This window comes from Epinephelus lanceolatus, chromosome 13, assembly GCF_041903045.1.
Source record: "Epinephelus lanceolatus isolate andai-2023 chromosome 13, ASM4190304v1, whole genome shotgun sequence".
NCBI lineage: Eukaryota > Metazoa > Chordata > Actinopteri > Perciformes > Serranidae > Epinephelus > Epinephelus lanceolatus.
The window spans coordinates 31,967,235-31,990,082 of record NC_135746.1 but is presented as its reverse complement, the minus strand read 5'-3'; the positions used below and the strand labels follow the sequence as shown (position 1 = coordinate 31,990,082).

The 22,848-nt window shown below is 37.5% G+C and overlaps 1 protein-coding gene across 1 annotated transcript in view; it reads left to right on the top strand.

The window, feature by feature from the left end:
• The first annotated feature begins 886 nt into the window (after positions 1-886).
• The window catches only part of xrn2 (5'-3' exoribonuclease 2), a 50,081-nt gene continuing 28,119 nt past the window's right edge, over positions 887-22,848 (top strand). Inside the window, exons 1-18 of the mRNA XM_033649422.2 lie at positions 887-1,113; positions 2,414-2,541; positions 3,494-3,605; positions 3,946-4,057; positions 5,626-5,684; positions 5,934-6,023; positions 6,254-6,326; positions 6,736-6,786; positions 6,940-7,097; positions 7,342-7,416; positions 8,259-8,392; positions 9,027-9,084; positions 9,192-9,299; positions 9,577-9,621; positions 10,028-10,159; positions 10,275-10,319; positions 12,855-12,946; positions 18,187-18,322. Coding sequence (XP_033505313.1) covers positions 1,039-1,113; positions 2,414-2,541; positions 3,494-3,605; positions 3,946-4,057; positions 5,626-5,684; positions 5,934-6,023; positions 6,254-6,326; positions 6,736-6,786; positions 6,940-7,097; positions 7,342-7,416; positions 8,259-8,392; positions 9,027-9,084; positions 9,192-9,299; positions 9,577-9,621; positions 10,028-10,159; positions 10,275-10,319; positions 12,855-12,946; positions 18,187-18,322 — 1,683 coding nt within the window. The 5' untranslated portion in view covers positions 887-1,038. The remainder of the gene's footprint in view (positions 1,114-2,413; positions 2,542-3,493; positions 3,606-3,945; positions 4,058-5,625; positions 5,685-5,933; positions 6,024-6,253; positions 6,327-6,735; positions 6,787-6,939; positions 7,098-7,341; positions 7,417-8,258; positions 8,393-9,026; positions 9,085-9,191; positions 9,300-9,576; positions 9,622-10,027; positions 10,160-10,274; positions 10,320-12,854; positions 12,947-18,186; positions 18,323-22,848) is intronic.

Here is a 22,848-nt window from a genome sequence, read left to right as displayed (position 1 = left end):
TCATTTGTTAATAGTTTAAAATGAGCTCCACCTCAACAAAATACAATAATAAAAACCTGATTATACATTAAAGCATGAGTAGCCTGATAATAATCTAATGATATGGCAGTCACAGGAGATATTTTTCTTTACCTTCAGAACAATATCCTGATTATTCTGACATACTTGTATTAAGTTAGAACATAAAAGCATGTATTTTACTTGTGGGAAAGTATTTTTTACAGTAAGTACTTTTACTAAAGTAGCCTAAAGGATCTGAATAATCCAACACTAGAAGACCTTAAAGGGGAACACCACCTAAAATCAGAATTCCAATATGCTATGTCCATGGCAGAGGAAAGTTCAATCAATATTATTGAACATGACCACCTCTCTCTCAAAGCCAGTGGATGAATATCCGCTGCTTTAAGTGGTGGGATAGAGTGGTCATGATGGAGTTCACTGATTCTGAGTGGAGAGAAAATTTCCACTAAAGACTTGAATAGGTCAGCATTTCGATGTCTTGCCCATAAAAGCTATCCACTGTATTTAACTCTTTGATAATAGAAACACAAAACTCCATTTTCTTCATCGCTCCAGAAGTGAGACACTTTTGCTGCCCCCATTGCTGTTACCAGGTAATCAAGGTAACAGCTGCACCTGCATCCTACTTGAATTTTTTGGATTCGGGAGAGAGTTGTTCATGTTTACTAATATATTTGGACTGTCTTTGACTATAGGAATAACATTTATTCATTTTTAAAACGGACGTAGTTCCCCTTTAAAAACGTTCAACTTCAGCCTGCTAGCAGTACAGCCAGATACCTGCAGTACCGTTTATGGTCATTGGGATCGCTGTGGGTCCACGTGGCTCTCCGGAATGCTCCGGAAAAAGCTCATATGAACCGGAAATAGTACACAATGGCCATGGCTAACAGCATGTAGCAGAAGTGTTGGACTCATTTATAACAAGTCTCGTGTTTTAATTCAGCATTTTTAACTGTTACCCTACGAGTTCATATTTTTATAAGCTGACAGATAAGCCAATCTTTACCGGAGATGGGAGTCCCGGCGTTTTTCCGTTGGCTTAGCCGAAAATATGCATCAATCATTGTGCATTGTGTTGAGGAGAAGGTAAGCGGCTAATAGCATGCTAGCTAGCTAACGGGTGCGTTTACCTGTGTCGTTGACGTTAGCGGGAAGATTAACGTGTGTTATACATTTGAAATACATCTTATCCCCTGTTTTCAGTCGATAATTAGTGTTCTTGACTATCAACGCCGTGTCGTCGATGCATTGTTGTGTCTCGGTTTCGGTTCGTCACCAACAAGACCGAAGATAGCAGAACTTTGTGTACTTCTTCGAGAGCTTGTAAACAACGCTGTGCGGTAGTGACGTTATTGTGCTAAACTTCAGAGTAACGTACCAACGAAAAAAAATTTTTAATACATCGCCATATGAAACCACAATTAACTTTAATGTCTATGAATGACGTCAGAAGTGTAATGTAGCGTTAACTAAGTTCATATTCTCGGGTACTCTTAAGTCAGCTTATCGTTACCTCCACAGTACTTGAGTATTTCCATTTCATGTCGCTGTATACTTTTACTTAAATACACCACAGATGGAAATACCGTACTTTTTAATCCTCTACGTTTGTCTGACACCTTTAGGTACTGAACACATTAAAGTTTTCATCCCCTCCCCGTCCAGTGAAAACCCTGTATGTCCAGATGTGTTTATTTTGAATGTTTGTGATAATCTAAGGGATACAGTGTTCCTTTATGTGTTGAGAAAATTCTTCTGAAGCTAAATAAACACTTAAACCCTCTTGTATCAGCTAATATGATGCATTGCTGTAGAATAAACTACCCAGCAGGATTTAAAGCAGTTAAAATTACACAACCTTAAACGTCTACAGCAGTAAAATGCAACATATACATTTAATCAGCAGTCACATATTCACCTGAAAACATAATAGACCGCAATAGGTGCTTTTACTTTTAGTATTCTAAGTACAAAGTACTTGCATAATTTTACTTGAGTATGGTTTCGAATGCATGACTTTTGCTTGTAATTTGTAACTGAGTAATTTCTGAGTGTGGTATTTACACTTTTACTTTAGTAATGGGTCTGAATACTTAACTGAACGATGTTAAAACATCCATGTGGTTAGAAAAATGTTGATTGAAATACAGTCTGTAATGACCTGACATTCTTGTTCACAGAATATGGGAATGACATGAAAGATTTGCTTTTGCAATATCATGCCATCGATATTCAGAAGGAATAGCACATTTCTTTCAGAAATTGCCATATGTATAATGAGAGTGCCAGTTGTTTAAGGCTCTGCTGAGCCATTTTTTAGCGAAACCCAGTGATGTCTTAAAGCAAAGTGATGATTCTGACAACTTTGTGTGTTTTGTCTTCGCAGGGGAAAGAATGTAATGGAGTTCGTATTCCTGTTGACACAACCAAGCCAAACCCCAATGAGGTGGAATTTGACAATTTGTACTTGGACATGAATGGGATCATTCACCCTTGTACACACCCAGAAGACAAGTAGGAACCCCTTCTGTGCAGTTTGGACATTTAATACTTTGTTTTTTGTATTACATTTTCTGTTTTCAGTTCATCTTAGTGATAGCTTATGTTTCTGAAGTCAAGGTTTAGTTTGATTATTTACTGTTCTTGCTGGTATGACAAAAAAAACTGACAAACTATCCTTGTGAGATTGACTTTATTTATTCATTTTTGTAAATTTGGCAGATCAATAAAAGCCAAACAGTTTGAATACAATTTGACCTTGAAAGGTCATGATGATGTACTCATATGTTACATTCATGTTAGCTTCTCTAATGTGGCTATTTGCTGCCTTTCTCTCCTTTTAATCAGGGATGGAAATAAATGTTTTTGTCTATCTGCCACAGCAACTGGTGTTTCCAAAATCTACCAGCCACTCAATAGATTACCATTTTTTTATTGGCTGGTGAGGGAGCAAATCTTGCAGCCACTTGCATATTTTATCAGCATTTGGCTCGTGATAATTTCAAACCATGCCTTTATGTCATTGTGAATTCAGTGTTTGGGGTTTGACACTGTTTGCTGCACAAAACAAGCAAACTGAGGATATCCTCTTGGTCTTTGGAAATTGTGCCAGATATTTTTCACTATTTTCCGACAGTTCGTAAACTGAAAATCACCTTACAAAAAGTACTTTATTTCAAAAAAATAAAAAATAAAAAAAATAGTAGTTGCAGCCCTAGTTTGCGCTGAGTGATGTGGGGACTCACACAAACCGGGTATTTTGTTCCTATGATCGAAGCTGGGTATTTGATTGTAGCAACAAAAGGTTGTAAAAAAAAAAGTGCAGATTTGACTGTAGAATTGCCTCTCATTTTTAAACGTTTGAAGTTAGACAAACAAAAGTATGTTTTCTTATACTCATCAAGGGAATTTTAAAAAGCCAACATACCCTCTGCATACTTCATACTCTGACCTCTGCTGTCCACAGACCAGCTCCCAAAAATGAAGATGAGATGATGGTCGCCATATTTGAGTACATCGACCGCCTGTTCAACATTGTGCGGCCCAGGAGAGTTCTCTACATGGCCATTGATGGAGTGGTAAGTAACTTTCAATGATGGAAACCTGCAGCCAGAGTAAAGTCTCGATGAGAGCTCATATCCACAGCAAAACCACAACCTAGCTAATTGAAACATCTGCTCAAGAATCAAATATTTATTACATTATCTGTCACATCAATTATTTTATCAAAATCAAACTTGGCTGGTCAGGTAGTACTTTGGTGGAATTTGGTTTGCTGTTCATCCCCTTCCCTAAGGATTCATCTATCCAAAATAATCTTGAGGTAACTGGGTTAATATAGACAGGAAATATGCTTTGATGACTTACCTGAAATCAGCTGCTCTACAGTTGAAATAACATCCTGTTTAACTTCACCAGGCTCCACGGGCCAAGATGAACCAGCAGCGCTCTCGACGTTTTCGTGCCTCCAAAGAGGGAGTGGAGTTGGTGGAGGAGAAGCAGCGCATCAGGGAAGAGATCATCTCAAGAGGTGTGTGACCTCTTTTAAATCCTTACAGATACGAGAATGTATGTCGACTTAAACATCAGATAGTACAGAGAATCACATGACAAAGTTTCTCTTATCATTGTACATGCCTGGTGGGCTGCTAGGCCAATGGGAACCCCCTGTCATGCCAAAAAATCTTTTTTTCTTTTAATGCCAAAAATAACGCTGCCAAATATTCACTTTAATGTTTCCCCTGCATTCGTTCTGCAGCGGTGCACCATTGTGAGTCCACGAACAAGGCAATTGTCTGTCATAACAGTGGGATAGTCGAATGTCTGTTATCTACCCTGCTGACATCAGTTGAGTAGGCGAGGGGAAAATAACGCTGTCGGTGGGCTATTGGTTACGGGTTCAGTTGTGAACATTGAGCTTAAGTGCTGATGCATTTGGTATCATTCTGTTTTTAGCTGGGCTCCACCAAACAATAAAGATACATTTTGCCGCTGCAAAAAATAGCTAAAGTGAGATAAACAGACTGGAAACTATCGTCTTAGATAGAACAGATGTTTTTCTTTAGGGGCATTATTTATAGTTGGAAAAAGGTAATAAAGCACAATAAATTTGATCGCAATACTCAGCGTATCGCAACATATTTAAAATTGCAATATTGTATCATGACCTAAGTACAAAGATATTGTATCATAGATCTTCTGGTGATTCCCTCCCCTAGTAAAAGAAGAGTGAGCACTGTGCTGGACTCTGTTTAAAAATAGCCTTTTAAATGCTACATCGCATGTCAGCAACTGGTCACATGGTAACGTAGGAAGCAGTTTGGCCTTGTGTGCTCTGATTAATTTGCCATGCAGTTCACACACAAGTCATAATTTATTTTAATGAAAAGTCAGCTCCTGGCATTTGCTCCTGGTGTTCCTTACCACTGTTGAAAGATGGAAATCATGGGAGTAACAGGAGAATCAGCTTTAAAAGTGGCATATTTCCTTTTTAAAAAAGTGCTTATTTTTAAATAAGTGCTGTGTAGTGAATCTAAAAGGTGATGTGAGGAGTGGTTCATGGACCTGCCAGGCCAAAGCAGTCAACCTAAGGGAAACGCTGCATGACATTTTCCTCCTTCCGGGATTATATTTTCTCTTCCTCCAGGAAAAAGAATACTGATTGTTAATGGCAAATAAGTGAAAGGAGCTGATGTTTGGTCAATTTGGTTTTCTTTGAGAGCAGATCCAGACTTAAAATCACACCTGGTGTGCTGCTTTTTCATTTTGGACATTCTGTTTTACAAAAGAAGTATCATTACTGAGTCCTTTTTAAATCTCTTTGTGCAGTGATATTACATGGTGCACATTTTTGTTTTTTATATATCTAAAGTATTGTTTACTCTTGTCTGAGGAAGTAAACATTCGCTTTACCCAAACCAGCAACTTTAGAGATATATCAGCTTTAACAGCTAAAATTTAAAGTCCTAAATCAGTCTCAAGAGATGATGATTGATTGATTGATTTAGAGTTGAAGTAATTTTCTCCAATTGATAATCGCACATACGCAGAGTTAACCCTTTATGCTCCATGAAATCTTACTTGGCATTTCCTCCACAGGAGGTTATCTTCCACCTGAGGAAATTAAAGAGAGGTTTGACAGCAACTGCATCACTCCAGTAAGTAACAGTCTTTCATACTTTTAACTCAGTAGCTGAATGTCTTTTACTGCTATGCTTAAAATGTTTATTGCAGATTTTTAGTTTGTCGGCTTTATTTATTTATTTATTCATTTGTGTTTCTTATAATGTTAACTTGGCACACTTGTAAAACACGGCGCACATTCCTCTGTTTTTTTTGTATTTTTGTTTCACGTGTATATTGAGTTAAGCAGCAGAATAACTGGATTTGACTTCATTTATCTCCAGGGAACAGAGTTTATGGACAACCTGGCACAGTGTCTTCGATACTACGTTGCAGACAGAATTAGCAATGATCCAGGATGGAAGAACATCACGGTGCGTGTAACTTTGGTGCTCCAGCTTCAATCACAGCCAGAAATTACTTCATGTTTTGTCAGTTTTAGAGACAAAACAGTTGATAGATTAATTAAGAAATAACAATATTTAAATAAATTGTGCTTTTTCTATTTCATGTTTTAGTTTTTGGCATTTGGTAGTTAACATTTTGTATGTTGACATGGAAAGTGTTGACAGTCGCTAAACTTAAGTTACGTGTTTTAATCCAGGTCTTCCTGTCTGATGCCAGTGTTCCTGGTGAAGGTGAACACAAGATTATGGACTTCATCAGGAGACAGAGAGGTACAGCTGACAGACTTTATTAATACACACAAGTCTCCTGTGACACAAGAGATTACAATAAAGCCCAGACAGAAAAACAACACAAGTTATGAAACAACACCATTGCATTCATAAATTAAAACAAAAAAAACATAAGGCAAAACATTTAAAAGACCACAAGACATAGCAAATACAGAAGGCATCGAACACATACAAAACATGCAAAGTAAGTCACAAGTCAGTATCACACATTATTTGCAGCAGGCAGAATTCAGTCAGCCTGGACTGAATGATGAGCACAGAAAGATAAAGGTGGGGTTGGTGACACTTTTTGTTCTGTGGGTCAAATATATGGCTGAATGTTCTGCACACACAAACACACGCACTGTCAAACAGTTTGTCGACTTACAATTGTGATTCACTTTGACAGCTCAACCCAACCACGACCCCAACACACACCACTGTCTGTGTGGTGCTGATGGTAAGACTTTAAATTTCAGTCTGAAATGTAAAAGAAATAACTAACAAGTTAAATAATTGATACATGGTATCAGGTTTTATTATTTGTGATTACTTTGAAAACTCTCATCGTGAAATGTCACTTTTTTCTTTCTTTGTGGTGCCTGATGATCAGCTGACCTGATCATGCTGGGCCTCGCTACCCACGAGCCAAACTTCACCATCATCAGAGAGGAGTTTAAACCCAACAAACCTCGCCCATGCGCACTCTGCGGACAGATGGGCCATGAAATTAAAGACTGTCAGGGGACGGCCAGAGAGAAACAGGGAGAGGTGAGCTCAGCTTGGACTTCTGGAGTTTAAGTTTTTTGTCAAAATGTAGAATATATAGAAAATGTGTTACATGGTCCGTGAATTTTGGAATCACTGTGGCAGGAAGTGTTTTGACGTATGTGACAATATTTTTTCATATTTGCAGATATGTTCATGTTTTAAATGATAACAACTTCCTATCTGTATATCCAGAAATGTGCCACAAAACAAGACTTGATCTCTCTGTTTTCTTCTTCTCTGTCAGCATGATGAGTTTGCAGACACGATGCCAGTGTCTGAACAGGAGTTCATATTTATCAGACTCTGTGTGCTGCGGGAGGTATGATATTTAAATTCTTTATTGGAAGAAATCATGTCATTGCTTTCTTCTGGCATTAGGTCATAGGTGTCCAGTATGATACTAAAAAATGTCGCTGATCATTAGTCTATAAGCACATTTTTTGTATTTCCCACAGGTGGCACAGGATTTGGTTGACTGTGTTAACATCATGCACAGTGTATTGTCCACATGTTGCTCATTGTATTTGTAGACATTTAGAGCAAAGAGATGTGTCAAACCTTCATTCAACAGCGTTAAAATTGTACCAAAAATGGTGCAAGATTTTAATTGTTTATTATTTGCTGCACCTCCATTTGTTGTTTGTTTTTATCACATGACCAGTCAGGGATTGAGACCATAGAAAACTAATTGATAATAGCCACACTAATTTGGTTCAGAGTAGAAACCACATTACATCCCATTAGAGAGGACGGATTTCTTAGACATTTTTGGAGCTTAAATGAAAATTCAAATACTAAACTTTGAATACCAGGAGATAATCAGCTATCATAAATAACTCTGGAGTGTTTATACTTTTAAAAGTATAAATAACTCTGGAGTGTTTATACTTTTAAAAGTGCTGCATGTTAATATATCCAGGTAATAATGTATTCTCCGTGTTTTCATTCCATTATATTAGACAGCTGTACAATTTTTGCTATGTATTCTAATACACAAATAGACAAGTCCATCAGTTATAAAAGCAATTTTGCAATTTTGAAGAGTTGTATTGAATTTTTCTGATTTATTTATGGCTTTGTTTGAACTAGAATGTGTCAACTTTGGCCTTAAGAAATAAAAGCACCTACCAAATGACTTCCTGTTTCCCTGACTGTTTTCAGTACCTGGCCAGAGAGCTGACCATGGCCAGCCTGCCATTTCCCTTTGACTTTGAGAGGAGCGTCGACGACTGGGTCTTCATGTGCTTCTTTGTCGGAAATGACTTCCTGCCACATTTGCCGTCCTTAGAGATCAGGTGATCTACAGGACATCTTTTTTTATGTAGAAGGATTTTAGAAAAAGTGGTAACAGTTGTATCTGTAGGTCTTTTAAAAACTCAGAAACAGCTCTCAGTCGTTTAAATCCCTTGAAAAGTACTGAGGTATATTAAGTGTATTTATGCAGTCACAGGATTTTTTACGCTGCCTGCCGACTTAATGATTACAGTTTCTTGAGACGTGTGCTTTCTTTAAACTGCACAAAAACAGGGTTAATTGTCGGGCAGTTGTATTGTGTTGCTTTAGATGGTGCAGGTGTTTTCTTTACCGTCTGTACGACAGCCTCATTACTCACTTTCACAGTGATTGTAATCCTGCCATCACTTCACTTTGACCTCCAACACTGATGAGACTGAAAACTGGTTGAGAAGCTCAGACTTTTATTCTTCTGTTCCAATACTTTCTTTAATCTTTTTTTAGTCCGATAAATAGAGCTCCAAATGTTTGTTGGTTACCTGCCAGAGTGGCTGAAAGGGCAGCCAAACATCATACTGTTGTTAGAGATAAATCAGTGTTCGGTGTCGGTTCAATATCCCATCCTGACTTTCTTTTAAATTTACACTGAATGACTCCTCTGTAATTACTCACCAGTGTTGTTTTTGTGTCTTACAGAGAGGGGGCCATAGATCGACTGGTCAACATCTACAAAGACGTTGTGCACAAAACTGGGGTGAGTCATCACACGTTTGTATCGTTCAGAGTTTCCATTTGTGGATTATTTCTTCTTCAAAGCAGCCCTAGCACTGCGACAATAAATGGGCTTGTGTTTGTCTGTAGGGTTACCTGACACAGAACGGCTACGTCAACCTGGAGCGAGTGGAGCTGATCATGCAGGCGGTGGGCGTGGCTGAGGACAACATCTTCAAGAAACGCAAAGAGGACGATGTAAGATTTCTGCAACTTGATGCAGTGATCAATAGAAAATATTCTATCAAGCCTTAATACTTTTTTGATAGGGGCCAATATGTGTCTGTACTATAGAGTGATGGAAACCTAATGTTTAATGTTATACTGTTTTACATTCTTTTAGATCATATTTTTGGAAGAAATTGAAAAAAGATTGAGGTTTAAATGATCCCATCAGTAACCACAGTACTAAATACTTCTGTCCTATTCTTAATTCCTCTCTGTGATTGATGTCTTTGCATTTTCTTCCTTTTAGGAAGGCTTCAAGAGAAGAATGAAAGAGAAACGAAAGAGGATGAAGGTGAGTTAAGCAGGTGGATGGTGATGATGATGATAGTGTTTGGTATGTTTATTCTTTTTGTTTTTATGCCGGCTGGCACTTCTTGCCCGATAAAACTGTACAGACGAAATCTGAGGATTGCATTGACAGGATCTGATTATTCAGTCATCAAGGAATAGTTGTTGCCGATCTCAGAGATGTGTCACACTCACCACATATGATCATTAGCAATAGATGATTATCTTTCAGTACTGATGTAGGCATGAGTCCAACCCTTCCACCCCTGCCGCAGTGTTAAGTTTCTCATCCATTTTAACATATATCTGATACATGATATAGATGCTGCAGAGTATACAGACTGTAATCGCTCATATACTGAATTCTTCACAGGGATGACACTTTTGTTTCCCCCTCTGTGTTACCGCAGGCGGAGCAGCGGGGCCCTGCCTACCTTACCACGGGCCAGTTTGCCCCTCAGGCCCTGGGGAGAAGAGACCGACCCGAGGCTGTCCAGAATGCCCGGCATCAGGCCTACGACATGAGGATGCAGCACAACAAGGTACGAAAGGTTATTTGTTTGAGACATTTTGTTACAGAACATGGTGATGAATTGTTATTGCAGGAGTGAGGTCATGATGATGAAGTGTTTTTTTGTTTGTTTGTTTTCCTTCCAGGATGCCGCGCAGTCCCTGAAAGCCTCAATGAGGAATGGTGGCAATGTAAGTTGTTGGTGAAATTGAAAGTGGACACATTCACATAACATAAATGGTGTTGGTTCGGTTCGATTCTGTTTACTGAATGAGGCTTATCCTCACTGTTGTGTAAATGGTGCAAGGGTGCGTGAGCCAAAAATAACATCACGTATTTTGCATTAAGCAAGATGGCTCCTCAAGTTGTCTCCTATTAGATTAATGGTTGTGATCAGTCTGACATGGGCCAGGACAGCTGGGAATCTGTCTGAATAGGAGGGGGACCATCTGTCAGAGAAAATAAAACATGAGCTGGCAGATTCATCTGGCTTTCAGGCTACATTAAGTTTATACATCCTCTTAATGGTGGAGCCTTAAAAAAAGTTTATTGGAAGAGAAGAACATTATCCATCAAGTAGAGTTAGTGGTTTATTAAGTCTAACCTGTCTTCTTCATCCTTGTCTTCACCATATTTTAATGCGGAATTTTACTTGTTTTGATATTCTTTCCTTCACAATATACCTATCAGCCATTGTCATCATCACTTTGACTTCACACTCCCCTGTGCTTCTTTACTCTGGAGTGTTCATTTGTCTACATGTGATGAGGTTGGACAGGGATCCACTTTGGACCCTGAGGTGCGAATTTGCTGGTCCCTGGGGAATGCAGTGTAACTTTGCTGCATAAATAAGACTATTAATGATGTCTTCCTCACCCAGCAGTAATCTTAAAGTCTTTGGTCAACACAGAAAGTCAAAAGTCTGAAACTCATCTTTCCTTACGCGAACTATGAAAACTTAATCCTTGAATTACGTCTGTAGTCTGGTTAAAACTCTATCGACTATCTGTCGTTTTGAAACCGTATCACCTTTTCATTGTGGAGATTTGAAGTTGTATCGTGGCTGTTTGCGCTGAGCAGCAGTCTGTTTGAACATGGACACTGTCTTGTGCCTCAGTTCATGGTCATGTGTCTATTTAACACGTCTCTCAAGCTGTTAAGTTTCCTGCCCGTGTGCAGCTTTAAATGTATCGACCAACAATAGGCAGCCATACATTAGCACATGAATGAAAAGAGCACAAAGGCTTCAGAGAAATGGAAGGCTACGTAGCTAGGGTAGTGGTTATTTTTTTCCTTTCCATCAGTTTCCTTCAAACAAACACGGACAGACCGATAGACAGCAGCATAGAGGTTTCTTATCAGTGAAAAGATTTTATAATCTTCCAGTCAGTTGTTATGATGCTGCAACAAACATCACTGTCAAATACAGAACATAACCCTGAAAACTCATTTTAAGTGATGCTGTACTGAACAGAACATACTATGATACTTTTTACTTTATTTTATGGATTTAAATTTTGACATCATCATCGACTATGTCTTTACAGCATGTAATGCAATGTATTTGTTACATTTTGTGTTGAAGAGGACACTTATATTTCCGCAAAATAGAAAATCTTAAGGGTTGTAATGACTAGTTGATAAATGAATATGATAGTTAACAACTATTTTGACAATCGATTAATTGTTTGAGTCACTTTTCCCAAATTCTAAATTCTTGGTTGTGTGGATTTACTGCTTTTCTTTGTCTTATGTGATAATAAAGTGAATATATTTGGGATATCTATAACATGACACTTCATCATTATCTTGGACTACTTAATCAATGAATTGAGAAAACTATCTGCAAATTAATCCATATTGAAAATTATTGTCAGTTAAAGCTGATAATTGATACTTTTTTTTTTTTTAAATCTTTGTATATTTTAGTTACCTGTGTCCGATCAGACAGAGTTTTCTCTCTGAAAAATAATCTGTAAAACATTTATTTTATTGTTTTAGTAAGAGATAGATGTAAAGAAAATGCCAGCCAATTTGAAGAATCAAATCAACAAAATCACAGCTGTATTATTTTATCCTGAAACCAAAGAAACGTACATTGATTAAAAAAACGACATATAATCCATTAAATATGATGGAAAACCTGACCAAAAAAAGCTTGATTTGTGGGCTCCAATCTGTGATCCCTCAGCTTCTCCTAAACAAACTGCAGCTTAATCTTTCCTCTTGTTAAGTTTACAGTCTTATTTCCATCATTTTGGTGCTGGTAAACATCTTCTTCATGTTTTATTCACAAGTATAAAGTGCATTTCAAGGTGTTCATGAAGCATTATTCATTTCTCAATGTTATGTTCAATATGTACTTTGAAAAGTAAATGTTACAAATGTTTTTTTTCGTCGAGTGACTTTGAAGATGTTAGACCTCACAGACTCAAGGCCTCTCGTGGCTTTTTTTCTGTTCAAACACTTCAACACTGCTTCTGAGAGAGAAGCAAGTCACGTGCAGTTAACATTTACAGCAGCAACTCGTAGTGTATCTACTCAAAATGCAGATTTCCTGTCTTTGTCTTACATCCATCATACTAGAAGAAAACAAAAAGTATATTATGAGAAGACGTTTGCAATTGTGTTTTGTTGGGATTGTTGTTGCACTGATAAAAATTGATGTGTCAGAGTTTTAATATTCTGCTTTGGTTTCTGATCTGTATATTCTCTGTTTTGTTCAGTCTGCAGGGCCCAGCGGCAGCGCAGACAACAGAGGGGTGAAGAGGAAAGCTGAAGACAGTGACAGCGAGCCGGAGCCTGAGGACAATGTCAGGTAAGCCTGCACAAGCTGGGTGGCTGGGGTCACAGTGGAGCGTGGGGTCAGGATGGCATTGTGGACACATCTTGTGTTGAGATTTACCGTGAACACAAGCTGCCGCCTGTTGAAGTAACCGTTGGAACTAATAAGTTGTTCTGCTTCTGTGTGACTGTTACAAGATGGAGTTCTTTATCACCTCAAAAGTGTCTCAGTTGTTGTCATACGTCAAATGTTTTCAGAAATGGGACAGTACCGTCTAGCTGTAAAATGAGAGAGTTAGTCCGGCCGGTGGACGGTGCTTGGTGCTGCAGGTCACAAACATTCTCATTTTACAGCTAAACAATACACTAAAATATGTTTCTGAAACCATTTGAGATGAGAAACAGGCAATGCAGCAACAGAATCTTGATTTATATGTGATCAGAACTGCTTAGTTTGACAGTTTGACTGCATTTTGCGATCACTTAATGGCATGATTGACAGCTGCATTAGAGACTCCTCAGCTCTGATGCAGTAAGGCCATTAGAAATGCTACAAAGCGATAGTGTGGGGAGAGGAATATGATTTTGTTTTATGCAGCAGAACCATAGACTGTGAAAGCGAAAAGGAAGTAGCTACTGTGACATCACTGATTGTTTTGTGGACTCCAGTTTTGAAGCCCTGAGTTTAGCAATTAGACCATCGCTTTCTTGGGATTTTTAAAGCCAAAAGTGACCATATTTGGACGAGAGGGTGGGGCTTATTCATAGACTGGACAGACACCTCTCAGACAGCCTGACACGCAAAGCTGCCCCGACTTTAAATATGCATAACTTTAAGCCATGATAAAATGTTAAAAGGTGAGTTCGCCCACCAAAGTGTTGTCACCAATGGGAAAAATGGCTATAGCGACCAAAACGTTTTTTTGCACCAGGCTGTAAATTTCTGCTGTAAAGTTTGCCGTTTTAACATTGGACTCTATAAGGACTGACTGTTTTGGAGCCAGCCTCAAGTGGCCATAAGTGGAACTGCGGTTTCTGATACGTGATATTGGCTTCATTTTTCAGCCCTGGACGTTGCTGCTTGAGCAACACCAGAGATATCATCTTCTTTTTACTCCACACTTCTTCTTTCTTTCTTTTCTTTTTTTATTTGCTTTTTATTGACATTCAGCGACAAATGTAGTATGTGCATCTACTTCAGTTATAATATACTTTATTATACATTATTAGTCATAAAATATCAGCCTGAATGTCCTTTTGTTTTGTTTTTTTTGAGCATGAGATGTGGTTATTGCTACATACTCACAGTGAATTATCTAAGGTTAGCAGAGTCAGAGTCCGGGCTGCGTGGTATTATATAGTCCTTCCATTTCTTCCAACGTGAAACAAATAGGTCCCTCTTGTAATTCACATCTGCTGTCACTCTCCATCCTGCAAATGTCCACATTCTTCTTTCTTGACTTTTCAAACTTGTAATCTTCAGATCCAACAGATGTTGATTCAAGTGACATCACTTGAGGACAGTTGCACACAGTACCTGTACCTGCTGTGAAACATTTTCTTTGCTGACCATCATGTACTATCTCTGAGCATAAACCAATCAAATTCAAGCAACAAAGTTCCTTAATCAAAAAGGCTGCTGATTAGGGGTGTAACTATTCATCGATCTGGCTTGATATCTACAGATTAAGTTAGCAACTATTTAATATTAATGTAAAATGAAAACATTGATTCAGATATCGTCATCTTACAGATATGCCTTTATTTTGAAATTTCCATGGTATGTTTGTGTCACAATTTACATTCAAACACACCTTCTTCCTAAACATTCAAACAGCACTAGCAGCCTGGCACCAAGCAGATAATGGCAAGCACCCAAGAAAAAGACAATGAGGATGTTTCTATTATCATCTCATATTGATCGCTTGCCCAAATCGAATCGAAATCGTAGTGTATCAGACAGCAAATATTGTATCGTTCAAAGGATCGATATATTGTTTCGTGATAAAACTTTTGATTTACACTTCCAATTGGCTGCCTGCTCTACACACAGTGGTAACATGCTAGCTTCTCCACGTGGTGACTTATTACAGCTTTTTAAAACATCTACAAACAAAAATTGTTTGAAATTAATCACCAGCCTCACTATCTTAGCCAAAAGTAAACTCTTTGGACACTTACATACTTTCTGGTCAATGAAATCCCTTTACAATAAATCTTTACAGACCAGCTTCAATCATAACAAGTCATTAACAAACACAGCCAGAGAGATGCACTCATTAATGCCACAGTGCTGCAGGAGAAGCTCTCTGTCTCTCTCCACACACAGAGACACACACACAGGCACACACACACACACACACAGCCCTCTGCTGAACAGCTCCCACTTCCCTCTGCACATGATTAATATGGAAAGCAGGAATATTCGAGTAAATTCCTCTGTGACGCACTCGTCAAAGCTGCTAAATCCATCGGGCTAAATTGGTATTCATGGAGGCTTTCCTCTCAGGAGTTGCCGCTCCCCGCGGGCTGCTCCGAGGATCCACCACACAGATGCTGGATGGCCTTGATTATGTGTGCAGAACAGCATCGCCACCCTGAATCTACCAAGAAGTCAAAGCCATTAAACTATTCCAGCAGCAGGGAGGAAGTTAATTCAGTTTTTTCCTTTCAGCGTATCGATAAACAGAACAGCACTTAAACAAGCAAATGTATCGTTTAGGTACATTTACTCTACAAACGTGTGATTGTCTCATCCAATAGTCACTTACACTCATATTCAACAGTGGAATACATTTAGACTGCAAGGTCACACACAACCAAAGTAATGGAAGAAATAATATTAAAGCCACAGCATCCAGGCAGCTGATTCCCAAGAGAGTTGATCAATACATACAATTCATCAATACATTAGCAATAGGACTGGGCAATATATCCATATTCTATCGATAGCATGATATGAGACTTGATATTATCTTAGATTTTGATGATTGTATTATTGTTAGTGTTGTCCTTCCTGGTTTTAAAGGCTGTATTACAGTAGATTGATGTAATCTTATGAATTTACCAGATAGTTGTAGCTGTTCTATTATTTGCCTAACGCTGTTGAATATTACAATAACGATATTAGTTACAATAAATCGATAAATAAACTGATAATAAAGTGTACTCAGTTCTGCCTCTCTGCTGCTTATGCTGCTTAAATACAACAAACGATTGATTAAAAAAAGGAAATTAATCCATCATTGATTTACTGAACAGACACAAAACCATATAACTGAACACAAAAGGCACCAATGGAAAAAAAGAAGAATGATAGCTACATTTTAAAGAGCCTTTTTCTACTGTTCTTTTCTCACAGCTAACTCAAAAATATCACTGAGTACAATATAGGTCAAGATTCAAGATAAACTTTATTGTCCCACAGAGCAGGAAATTTGTCTTGGGCCCTACACCCATACTGCAGCCATAGAAATATAACCTACAACATAGTACATAGACAATTCAACATTATACCCAACATAGCAGTAGTCAACACAAAAAGATAATAATTTAATATAATTTGCTAAAAATGCAAATCGTTATAATCCAGTGCCAGATCTGGCTTTATCTGCCATTGTTAAAAAGCTTTATAGACAGAGGTATGAATGAATATAGCAGTCTTCCTGGATGTGTTTAGTGTACAAGTTGACATCACGAAAAAGAAACAATATATTGTGCATCCTTGATGCAGAGGTATAACGTGTGTCTGAGGATGATCATTGTGCATTTTGGCATCAGTGTAGGTGGCAACAATAGAATAGCATCTTATTGTTGGTATTGTTGCTTGGCTTCTCCAGATCTGTGTTCACCTGGTTGTGATAATCCCCTCTGGATCCTTGAACTGTGCGCATTAAACTGTTCTGATACAATACAAATTATTCCAGATTTTAACCTTGAATTGGTTGCTGCCAAATTGTAGCATAGGACCAAATTTTTCCCCGGATTGGCTGTTGTTTGGCGCTAAGTTGTAGGGGTCATGACCAGTGGTGGAAATGTGGAATTTACTCAAGTACTTGTGTAAAACATTTGAGGAAATTGAGCATTTCCACTTCATATTATACTTTATACTCCTACTCTCAATTTTGGAGTCAAATATTGAACTTTTTCTCCTCAACATCAATTTGACATCTTAGGTTACTGTGCATATTTAGATTATTAATACAAATAATAAATCAACTAATGAATGACGATTTATTACAAGTTAAAGGGATATTTTACCCACAAAATGACCATTTGTATGTCAGCTAGTCATGCAGTGTTACCTTGAACTCTTGAATAAAACTTTGTTCTGCTTGCATGCCTCCATGAAAAATGGTAAACACTTTGATTTATGATGGCTCAGGGACCACGTTGACTAAGAGCAAAAGTATATCAAAACATCCATTTGTAAACTCCCACACACCTTTTGCAGTACATTCCAATCATTTATCCAGTCATATGCTCAGTACTTTCAAACACATGCATTTCCCTAAACCTCAGTACAGGAGTCTGGCTTTGAAGAGAGCATAGGTAAGGTTCACTTTCAGTAAGGTTTATTGAAAATGCATATGTTTGGAAAGGACTGAGCATATGACGATATGAATGAGGCTCAGATTATACTGCTCGAGTTGTGTGAGAGTTTGTAAACGAATGCTTTGATATAGATTTGCTGTTGTTAAACATGATCCCCAGCTAATCAGTAAGTCAATATGTTCACTGTTTTCTATAGAGGCATGTGAGTAAAACAAAATTTTCTTCACAAAATCAAGTTAACAAGGAATGACCAACTGATTTACAAATGGTCATTTTGTGGGTGAAGAATTTCTTTAAGCAACCAAGCAGTAAATAAAGTAATTGAAATTAGCTCCACCTTTACACCTATAGAACATGTAAGTGATAAACACATTAATATAATCCTTTAATCTCGTATTGTATTGATCTAATATGTGCCATTCTGCATGATGAATACTGACAACTTTATTTGTACTAATAAGTATTACTACTTTTACTTAAGTAAAAGATCTAATAACTTCTTCCACCACTGGCTGTGACGTCTGATAAAACAATCAACAATCTAGCTATCCTCTGTGACTGTTGTCACAAAACGGTTGTAAACTTCAGTCAGCTTGTTTTTAATATTAGTATTTAACATGTTCATGCTCACACAAATTCTGATCTATTAATTCAATTGCACTTGATGTCTTCATTCATCACAAGTATAATATGTACTTTGTATGTCCATGTGTCCTTCAGGTTGTGGGAGGAGGGCTGGAAGCAAAGGTACTACAAGACCAAGTTTGACGTTGATGTGACAGATGAGGGTTTCAGGAAGAAGGTGGTTCAGTCGTACGTGGAGGGTCTCTGCTGGGTTCTGCGCTACTACTACCAGGTAACACTGAAATCACTCAGTATGTTTTGTATTCACACACTAAAACAGTGTCATAATCTGAACTTTCTGCTGAGAAACTACATATTTCTTTGCCAAATGTGGCCTGAAAGTCCTTTTAGAGTGCTTAAATGTTTGCTACTACTGAATATCTGAGTTACATACTTTTAAATTGCTTCCTTTGAACTATTCTGGCAATTCTGGCAAACCCTAACCTTTTTATCTTGCTTTATAAGACCAAAATGTCCACCTCTACACAAGAAAGTTGAGCTGTAATTCTCCTTACTTAATAAAAACTGAGTATCACATGTTTGACGTAATTTTCCAATCCTGTTTCTGAATTACACAATCAAATTTTTAGAGACCCCAAATAATTCTTGTTAAATGGTTCCTAATGAACTTTTCTTTCATGGAACAAGTATTCTCTCCTAACACTACTAAACACTCTGACTTTCCTTAGCGTTAGTGAGTCTAGATATCCACACAACTTTTTTTCTGCTGACCCTTGCAGTTCTCATCATGTGGGGAAAAAAAGGCTGTGAAATACGTTTCATCACATTTTTCACGTAAAGACAGTGTTCACACACTTGGCGCTAGCTCTAATAATAATTAAACCATCAGTATGTTTGTTACTTTGAACAGTTTGTGTTGTGGAGTGAACTGGACATTTTAATGTTCAGGGCACACAAAGGGAAAATCCAAGGTGGAAGACATAGAGACAACTTGAACAAAGAGGACAGTGATAACTGGAAGATAAAAAAACCTCACCTGCCACATACAAGACCCATACCCTATAACCACAGTGTTCTGATTCCATTACGATGCAGAACCTTTTTTGCATGTGATACCACTCTCTGTGTGCCTCTCTCCATGTGTACTGCTCAGTGTGTCTTCTGTTAACCAACTAATTAAGATAAAATGCCACAGATATTCTTATAAAGCAACATAGATGGAGATAGAGTGAAAACAACCAACTCCAAAGATACCATCAAAATCATTAATACACTAAAATGTTAAAAGTGTTGCGTTTAATAGAAATATTCTGTTTGCACCAATGCTACTTTGCAGATTTCTCTTCATTTTCCAACTACACGAAAACGTTGCATTTTCAACCGTGTGCTGTTTGGCTACATTCAAAATTCCACCCCAACATGGGTTTTGGTACAACAGTATGGGAGAGTTTTTAGTATGTCTGAAACCATAGTGTAAAATCAATAGTATGTGAACTCCATACTATTTATAGTGAAATATTATAGAAGGCAAACACTGGACGGTATAATATCTATCACTGTGCACCACTGTGCAGTATGGGAGACGACAGCGCATATAATGGACAGTGACCAAGACAGCTTTGTATCATCAGTAAGTGGAAGTGTAAGCATAAGATTACGCTTTGCTAGATGTATTACATTTTAAAATTCTTTTTAAATTGCCCATAGTGCAGAGGTTGGCATGGGTTACCATGGTAACACTTCTCTAACTGGCAAGTCGACTCTCAGGAAGTGAAGTGTTAAGTACTTCCAAAAAGATGTATAATAGAGTTTATTTACACAAAAGTATGTTGAATGATAGAACACATATTTGGTGTTTATAGCATAATATGGGATTTCAGATGCAGTGTATGTATTAGCATGGTAGGAGACAACCTAGAATATGAGAGGTTTACATATGAGTGGAATTAAAGAGAAGGAAAGAGAAGCAAAAAAGTATGAATCTAAATTGTATACAATATCAGGTGTATTCTAGAGCAGCTAAATGTTCTGCAACTGCAGAAAAAGTCTTGAATCCCCAAATCATCTCAGTATAAACAACAAATAATGAGAAGTAAACAAATTTGATTAATGTTCAATTACTTTGATGAGAAACTCCCTCACTATATAAATCTGTAGTCAGAGATCCAAAAACATGCTGCAAAGGTTTTAGTCTCATTCTTTATCCCCAAGTTTTATTTTTAAATTAAATTGAGTTTTAATTTTATCGTTTGAGATCATTCATTCTTTCTCTCTAAAGCAAAGACAACCAATGGGCATCCAGCGTTTTTAACAGCGCGACAGGTTTTTTTGTTGAAAGTCAAGACCTGCTTACTGTGGAGTGTCTTAACAAATAAACCTCCACACAGCAGATATCAGTATCTCCACTTTGTTGTTTGCAGTGTGATTATACACTAAATCATTTTATTGTTGTAAAATATTGATCTTTATCTCAAAATGAAATTATCAGCTGTGGGCCCTCTCCAGAGGAGCCGGGGCATCTCAGGGCTGAGCCAGGGGGATTTGTCCGGGGCTGATTGTGAGCTGTCTATATGCACGCTCTGTGTTGACTCCACATGTTCGCCAATCCAAAGCCCCTCTCATGGGGCTGCTCTGGATGAATTTATTAGCGGGCCCTTGGCGGACAGGGACGTGTCTGCTCTCTGCTGCCACACATTCACGGTTCTGTCCGCCGTCGGCACAGTGTTATGGTCACGCACACCTCGCCAAATGATCAGGAAAGGCAGAGCTGGGTTTACCCAAAAGATTTTAAAGATTTGTTCTGTGTCTCAGTTTTTAGGTGTGAAAGAAGGCGGCGTTCTCTGTTTGGGGTGGCTCACCCATAAATCTGTTTTTTGTATTTTATTTTTCTTTAAATAATCAAACAGACTAAAAACAGCAAGACAAGACCCCCTTTGTCATGAATTAATTTATTTACAACAAATTAGAATAGTTTCTTAACTAATAGGACGGGGCACATTGATACATTTTTCAGATTTATCACAATTTTCAGTGAAATGATGCAGTATTGATTATTACAATCTCAGTGTTAGCCTTTGTGTCTCTGCCTTTTCTCTGTGGATATGAATTATGTGTTGGCTGTTTGATCCACAACTTTCAAGTTTGATCCACCGTAATGAAAACTAATGTCATCTTAACACAATAGCCCTGACATAATATCTACCTTCATGGGGTTATAGACTTTGTTTTTTCTCTTTTTGTTTTAGAGAAGTGTTAATTTAACTTTATGGTCATTTTGGAGGCTGTTGGCTCTGCCCTTGAATTACATTGTTTATTGAGAGGTGATTCTAATTTTTAGTCTAACCTGGCCAAAATATTAGGAACACCTCAGTAGAATTTCTGCATAATTTGTAGCTAGATGTACCTAATAAACTGGCAACTGTGAGTGTAGAATTTGCACTTTAGGATTATTTCATATTCAAAAGAAAACAGTGTTGCTGACTTTTGGAGTTTAAATACAGTTTAGTTACACACTGAAAAGCACTTTATTATTGGATATTGATATTCATCTGATTTACTTGGATCTTGAGATTTTAAACTGTTTTAGTTGAAACAAATTAAATCAGGACATCCTCGATCAAAATTTAAATGAATTTGGAGATCAGTGCCAAGTCTACCTTAATCAACAACCTAGATTATTGCTTTATATTATATATATTTTTGTTTGTTCATTTTCACATTATTTTGAATTTGTTGTATTTATGATATTTGGTTTGTAAAGGAAACTTGACCATCCTTTAGTGGTCCTGATCTTTGACAGAACTTCCCAGTTCCCAAAATGTCAACCTGTGTGTGATGCTGAATGGAAGGTGCAGATTTTTCCGTTCTACATAATTGAACTCAATAAGAATATTTTTTTTTACGATTTGACAAAATACATTCAGTAAAATCATAGATACATAAAATAATGCAACTGATATTCAGTGTAATGAGTTTTGTTGCATTGTTCTTCATGACATCAGACAAAACACTGTGAAACTTAACTTTCAACAAATCATTTCATTAGTTTTTATTCATAATCAGTCAGTCTACGCACACTGTAGTTGATTTCTTTTTAACTACAATGTGATTTTAAGCATTAATTGTGACTAGTGCTGAAACAATTAGTTAAATTTTCAGTGGATTGAAACTTTTTTCTTGATAAATATCTTAAACAATCAAACATTTGCTGTTTGTAATTTCTCTCTTGATGATTTTATGTTTTTTTCTGTGTTTTTACATTGTCCTAATTAACAGAAAAAATGCAGTATCTTTGAATTTTGGACATTTTGTTGGCCATCACTCAATCAAGAAAATAATTAACAGCTTTATTGATAATAAAAGTATTGGGTTAGTTGCAGCCCCTAAAGTGGCAGCACAAGTGTTTAGAATATGATTCAGTTATTCACAGAGATAACAGTGAGTCATTGCTTAACCTTTCGTTCTACTAGTTCATTTATATGGTTGTTACAGTTGTTGTGAAACAGTAATATTTTTTCTTTATTGTTTATCGTGGTCTTTGACCCCGCCAGCCAAGGTCACAAATGAATTTCTCCTCGACACAAAACATTTCGTCACATTAACATAAATGATCTGTGCGATTATTTGAGCGCTGAGATTGGAGCCTCCTCCAGCTTTTATTATGGTAAAGTCCCATATTATCATTTGAATGACCATCTTTAATAATAGAGTGGTGAGATTGGCTGAGATGTGAGGATTGGTGGATTTATCAGAGGGCCTTGTTTTCTCAGAGGTGGATTGTGGGAAGTGAAGGTCGTT